Source organism: Lytechinus pictus, chromosome 14 (assembly GCF_037042905.1).
Source record: "Lytechinus pictus isolate F3 Inbred chromosome 14, Lp3.0, whole genome shotgun sequence".
Taxonomy (NCBI): Eukaryota; Metazoa; Echinodermata; class Echinoidea; order Temnopleuroida; family Toxopneustidae; genus Lytechinus; species Lytechinus pictus.
The window spans coordinates 23,138,012-23,145,082 of NC_087258.1; the positions used below are offsets into that span (position 1 = coordinate 23,138,012).

Genomic DNA, 7,071 nt, shown 5'->3' on the forward strand with positions numbered 1-7,071 from the left:
ACTCGCTATCCTTATAAAATCGACTTAGTTGGCAAATCTATTATGGCCACCCGAGGGGAACAGAATAAATGAGCACTAGGCCCCATCTTACAAAGAGTTACGATTGATCCAATCAATTACAACTATGGAAAGCCAGCAACGTCAACATCTAAAATACATGCTTCTTCGATATATTTTATAGTAATGAGGCATATTCCTACATTAAACGTTTTCTTGACAATTCAGTATGCCTTTTCTTGTTTTCAAAGGACATTGGGCAAATTTCCTAAACAAAAAATTATGACAAATATGGATATCCATAAAGTTACGATTAATTGGATCAAACGTAACTCTTTGTAAGACGGGGCCCTGGAGACAGATGGACTTTACGGACAGGTTTGAATGTATTTCATGAGATAAAAATTTGTCAAATTGACTTCAATATATATATATATATAAATATGTCGACGTGGCGAGTTACGTCCACCGTGTATCTTGCCATGTCGATAAACAACTTTATACCTAGTCGACTTAGAAGGATAAAAATATCTCGCCATAGATGGCACTTTCAAGCTTCCCTTAACATGCTTAACTTGACGAGATCCAGAATATTATTCTTCATGTCCAAAAAGGGCCTGTACTCTAAAGTCCAGTCTAACTTATAGACCCAAGTCTAACTCTGTGCTAAAATTATGAGAAGCTAAACATTTTCTTTAGACATTGCATGTTTCTTATGATTGAGCCTTACTTGGATTTGATGAAAAACTACTGGAAAACTGCGATATATTGATAATCACCATTCGTCAAGATTTTCCTATCTACTCGTTCTGACACTACTTAACCCATTAACTGTTCCGATACTAAAAAACAAACATTAACTCAGAGCAAAGAATTAGGGTGGTAAATTATAAACCCTTATGGATCCTGGATGATTCCTAATGGAATGATCTTAAAAAACAAAATAAGTTATGAAAATCGGCAATAAGAACATGTGATTTACACTGTTAAAATGCAGCTTCAGTTGAACAGTGTACATAATTATCATTTCACACAGTGTGGGCTCACATACTGGTCCATGTGAGAATGTGATTTTCACGGTTAAAATACTTAATAATGATAATAATAATATATAGCATTTATGAGGCGCCGAATTATCTAGTTTCCTATTCAATGGCGAACTATATATTACCCCGGCTGTAGCTCCAGCTGCTAAAGGCGCTTGGTGCATTTCAGGAATTAATCCTGCCGGGTACCCAGTCAGACGGCAGGTCCCAAGAAATTGGCTTCTATTATCCAAGTGATATTCATGACTTGAGAGGTTTCAAAATAAGAATTGGTTTAATCGGGTCAAGATCACACTTTTCATTGGCCAAGTACATAAAGCAGCTTGAAAAAACAAGAATATTGCACTCTGATTGGTCAAAGAGACCACACACTGGCAAATTCCAACAGTTCCAGTGCCTGGGTTCATGGGAAGGTCACACTTCCCATGTTGTAATCTCCTCCAATTACCCGCGCCTGTTGTTCTGTGAACCTTATCCAGCCAATCAGAACTCTGGATTTCATGCAAGTACAAAATTTCAGAAATCTCGTCTTGTACCTTGGTGGGAAAAGTGTGATCTTGACCCGATTAAAAGGTGCCGCATATCAAGAGTGACATTGTGAGAAAGTACAGAAGTTCAGCTTTATGGTGATATATATATCATTGAGGCTCAAAATAAAAAGTTTTTCACAATTTGAAAAAGAAAACAGAGGAAGAAAATTCAGTTTTGAGGCACATTTTCAGGCCAGAAATTTACACATTTATCAAAATATTTTGTACAAAATAAATGACCCATATGAAAGAATAACATTACTCTATCTGATGGTCCAATAATATTTCTTTTAACTTGAGATTAAAACAGGTAAATTCTTAGAGAAAGAAAATCTCACGAATCACGAGATTTTGCAAGGAGGAGGATTCAGCCACGAGATGATTTGGATGAATCTGGCCTTTTTGCTCATTAGCATAGGGACCTGCGGTCTGACTGGTACCCATTCACCTCACCTGGGTTGAGTGCAGCACAATGTGGATAAATTTCTTGCTGAAGGAAAACACGCCGTGGCTGAGATTCGAACCCACGCCCCCTCATTGAAAGACGAGATTTGTAATAACCACTAGACCACAAGTTTAAGTTTTAGTTTAACATTGTTAAACTTAGGTTTCAGTTTAACATTGTGAAAGTTTTTTCATCCTGTGTTCTACACAGCGAGACAACCTGTGGGACACACAGTCATTTCTAGTAGGAAAAGTGATTAGAGAATTATAGGCGATGTCCAATGTGTCGGCGTGGGATATTGCCCTTGAATTGGTTCTTGGTTACCTGGGCACCGTCTTACAAAGAGTTAACGATTGATCCAATCAATCACAACTATGGACGGCCAGCAAAAACATGTTTGTGCAAAATATTTTCCAACTATGATGTATATTCATTGTTTTCTTAAAAATTCACTGTGCTTCTCTTTGCTTACAAAGGATATTGTGCATATTTCCTGTAGAAAAAATTATGACACTGATGGATTTCCATAGAGATGTGGTTGATTAGATCAATCCTAACTCTTTATAAGACGGGGTCCAGGTGGGTGTTTCATAAAGCTGTTCGTAAGATACGAATGACTTTTCATGTACTTACGACTGTGCTTTGTGATATCCCTACGGATGTAATTGATTTATGACCTTAGACTTTCCAGTTGTGCGTAAAGTCGTGTGTAACTTTACGAACAGCTTCATGGTGCACCCACCTGTTCACATATTCGTAGTTAATGTGATTTCCTAAATTCCAATCTATATTTTCACTCCTAGTAATTCCGTTTGGCGAGTACAGGACCGATTCCACCATGTAGGAAAGTCGGGTGTCCTCCACTGCCATGATCTCTGAGGAAAGACCGAATTGTCCACCATCTTCTTTATCAAGTCGCACAGATGCTGAGGGTGCAGAGCACTTTCTGACCCCATGCCTAGAGTAACTCTCCCAACCTTCTTCCACTCGAAGTACTTATTATACAGCGTCTCGTTTCGATCCAATAAATTAATGTAATCCACAAATTCTTTCATTGTCTTGAAGTCGTTTAAATGGATGAACGAATTCGGTGGCGCAAACCTGACATAGTCCTCCTTCCTCGCTCCGAAGACAACAGGGACCATGCCAGTCGCATATGCATTTTTCCACAACTTTTCTGTGATGTACTCGGCGCATTCGCTATTCTCGAGTGAAAGGTAAAACTTGTATTTCTGCATTTCCTTCAGGCAAACTCTCCAGTCACGCGGGCAATCGTAGGTACCGCATCTGCCATAAATGTGCACATCTAAGTGCTTCTGCAGAGCATGAACAAACTCAGTTCTCTCCCAACCCAACGGTTTGCATCGTGACGCCATCCACATCATCAGCCTCGACTTATTACCATTCTTCACCCCACTCAGTTTATCTTTCACAAATTGTCCATACGGCAATCTAACGTCCGACCCTGATCGGTACGTCATGCTAAGATTATATGGGTTACCCGCAAAAGGTGGAACGAACTGCGATTCGTGCATGGGGCACTCTCTAGAATACAACACCCAAAGCTGTCCCGGTGGCCTTGCTTGAAGAGCACTCTCCAAATCAATGAATTTAAATGCCCCTTCCATCAAAATGGCGACGTCTGCATCCCGGAAATCCGTCAGATTCCGGGTGTACTTTGCTTCTACGGCGCAAGTGTTGCCTTTTCCTTGTTGACACGAATCGAAAGTGTTCCTATCATGGTTGTGATAAACATTGCCATCCGCTATCTTGTGAAACCTGACCATCTTAATCACGCACTTGTACGAAGGGTCCCAAGTAGCTTTATAAAACTTGTAAAGCACTCGATTGTCATTGTAAGTAATCAACCCACCGGCATCAGTGTTTGCATCCGGTGTAGAGTTTGTGGAAGAGTTGTTGATCTCCTCCTTGGTGCGGACTTCCATGACGTCCTCGGTTGCAGGTTTATTCCCGCATTCAACAGAAAACGATCGCGTCGTTGCAGCACATGACGAGCAGCTGCACGCTGTCGGGCGAAGCTGCATGGCCCTATAACTTCTTTTGAATTCATCTGAAGTCAGTAGGAATACGGTAGTAAGAGAGAGGGGAACGAGTAAGCAAATAACCACATGAATCTGTTTGTTGTTCCCCATCTTGAAAATCCTGCGAGTGAAATATCTGAGCATGCTCTATCGTGTCATCTTACACAGAACTGTCGAGACGTGGATGAAGCAATGAGATGGATGGTAGCTCCGTCATGGAACGTGCAGTTGATCTTTAAGTGTTGGAACTTGTAGGAATCACTCCTCGCTTACAATACAGGATCCCTAGGGTTACGAGGGATCTGACCCTGCAGAGAGAGAGAGAGAGAGAGAGGGGAATAACTTAAATTGTCACAAAGGAATATGATGGAAATCCATGAAACACGTACATGACATTCATTTCCTATGATTGTATGGAATTAAAGGGGTAGTTCACCCTGAAGAAAACTATGTTGTAAAAATACCAGACAAATATTTTTGAAAATATATATTTTTTTAAAATAAAATGCGCAAATCCCATTGAAACGTGTACTATAACAGAGCGATACAACGTTTTGACTGACCGCGATTTCAATGCGCGCGGTCAGCCAAACTGTCGTATCGGCCATCTGCACTCCATTGAATTTGCATGTGAAAAGTGATACGACGTTTTGGCTGGCCGCGCGCATTGAAATCGCGGTCAGGGTTTTTGTATTCCCTATGGCGTTTTTGTACGGGGGAAATCTAGACCGCTGAAACCGAAATTACAAGCATGTAGCATTTTTGCGATTATTTTCTCTGATCCTTGCTTTTGTGTAAAAATAAGGATACCATTGTCAAGCAATTGTCTTGGTCTTTCCAACCATGTATTTGTCTAGCGATGAATATGTTGTAAGACTGGGGTACTAACTACTGAGTGTGAATTATAGTAAACTTTAAAGTCGATTTTCTTTGAAACGGGTTTGCACCGTCGTATGTGTGATACAACGGTTCGGAAGACTGCCGACGATATATACATATATCGTCGTATATATCTTTAATAATAACAACCATATATATATATATATACATATATATATAATTTCACGAGAAAGTGTGAAATAATTCATCTAATGATATATAGAAGGCATAATAAAAACATTTTGTTAAAGAAAATCACAATACATTTATTTCATTACTTTTATATGGGGTTACAGCTCGCATATGACGTCACAAATAAAAAATGAAATTCTAATAACTTGTTTTATTATGTTTGATGGATTAATGGATTTTCTTAAAGCCTCCACCAACGTATTTTATTATTTTTCTGCTATTTTCAACAAAATTTTTGTATGGTGGCTCAGACGTAGGGCGTCCGTCTCATAAACGGGAGGTCGTGGGTTCGATCCTCAGCCGAGTCATACCAAAGACTTTTTTAAAAAACGGGACCTTCTGCCTTCTTGCTATAGGCGCTCGGCATTTAGATCAGAGAAGGGTCAAAATAACATTATTATGTCATGCATGGCTCGCTTGTATAGCAGTTTCCAAACTGAAGTGGAGCTTCAGAAGTGAAGCTGATGAGGATGCTCACAGGACATACCAAACTCAACGACAATATGCACAGAATTTTCCCTCACAACCACCCTTCACCTAACTGCAGTTGCAACAGAGACAGGGAAACTATAGAGCATGTCCTTCTCCACTGTTCACTCTATGAACGAACAACAACAACAACAACAACAACTGAAGTGGCCACCCTGGGTAAATAAAATATTATCGTTAGTATTATTTGTGAGCTTCCTTTTAATTATAACAACCTAATGAAAGTGAAAAGCGAGTGAAAATTCACTCGTTTTTCTTACAGAGTATTTGAACGGAAGTTTTATCTTCATGTTTTTTTTCTGTAATCATGGTAATATGATAATCAGCATATATCAACACGACAGAGGTTATACTTGTATATCACAAGACAAAACGGAATGTATAACAGTCCAGAGTAGTATGGCGGCGATTCCTATACGAGGGACTGTCTGTCTGTTGTTATATAGCAACCAATGGCAGAGGTTCATCGTGCCACCCACATCCCCCTCTTTCCTCCAGCCGTGACAAATGCAAAGAAATATACATTATTTGAGAGAATTCCCATGAGAATGTCAGAGAAACATGTATTTTCTGCAGTACTATGGACATGGGATAACAGAAAGTCACTTTTTTTTACATGAATTCACTGAAAGTCAACATTATAAACATCAGGCAAACTTTTTGAAAAACCATACATATATATATATATATATTATAACAGTGAACGGCGACAAAGTAAACATACGTTCAAGAGGACGTTCAGTCTTCAGAACAAGAACAGTCACATTAGAAACTATAATCACTTACCCAACTAGTCTGTGTTATTCCCCAAAAATATTCCTGTTGAAACAGTTTAACTTTTAAAAAACTAATAATTTTTAAAATAGATTTGTTCCTTTCGGCAGTTCACTTTCAAAATGGCTTACACAACGCTTCGAAGCCAGCCATAGGAGATACACATTTAGTTGGGACCACTGAACTAGAGATACGTATCTCTAGTTCAGTGGTTGGGACGCATCCATGCGAGATATTCAGTGTATTCTTGCACTGGAGCTGTGCGTTGGAAACTCCGTGGTCTTTCTGGTGCGTGGTGGTTTATAGAATTAAGCGAGGCATGGACTATATAAGCTGAGCCTTTCTTTTCATTCGAAAATCGTTACGCCCTTTTCATCAATTCACGACCTAAGGATGAAGCCATTCTTTCGTCATAGACTATAGGATTACGAGAATAGAATCAATTCCACAGGCCGGGGTGATCCCCCAACGGGGACTCGACAATTGCTCCGCCGACATCTACTCCGCCGAGAAAATGCTCCGCAGGCAACTGGTCAGCCGTCAATTGTTCCGCCGACAACTGCTCCGATTGTATGACAATTGCGCCGCCGATATTTGCTCCGCTGACAATTGCTCTGCCGACATTTGCGCCGCGAAATGCGACAATATTGCTCCACTGACATTTGTTCCGCCGACAT

At 39.9% G+C, this 7,071-nt stretch overlaps 1 protein-coding gene across 1 annotated transcript; it reads right to left on the minus strand.

Moving 5' to 3' along the window:
* Nucleotides 1–364: 364 nt before the first annotated feature.
* Nucleotides 365–6,670, minus strand: LOC129276454 (4-galactosyl-N-acetylglucosaminide 3-alpha-L-fucosyltransferase 9-like). Its single transcript, XM_054912832.2, has 2 exons — nt 6,407–6,670; nt 365–4,368 (listed from the first exon to the last, which is right to left on the minus strand). Exon 2 carries the CDS (start codon nt 4,202–4,204, stop codon nt 2,804–2,806), a length of 1,401 nt encoding a protein of 466 aa, XP_054768807.2. The 5' UTR covers nt 4,205–4,368; nt 6,407–6,670; the 3' UTR covers nt 365–2,803.
* Nucleotides 6,671–7,071: the final 401 nt, after the last annotated feature.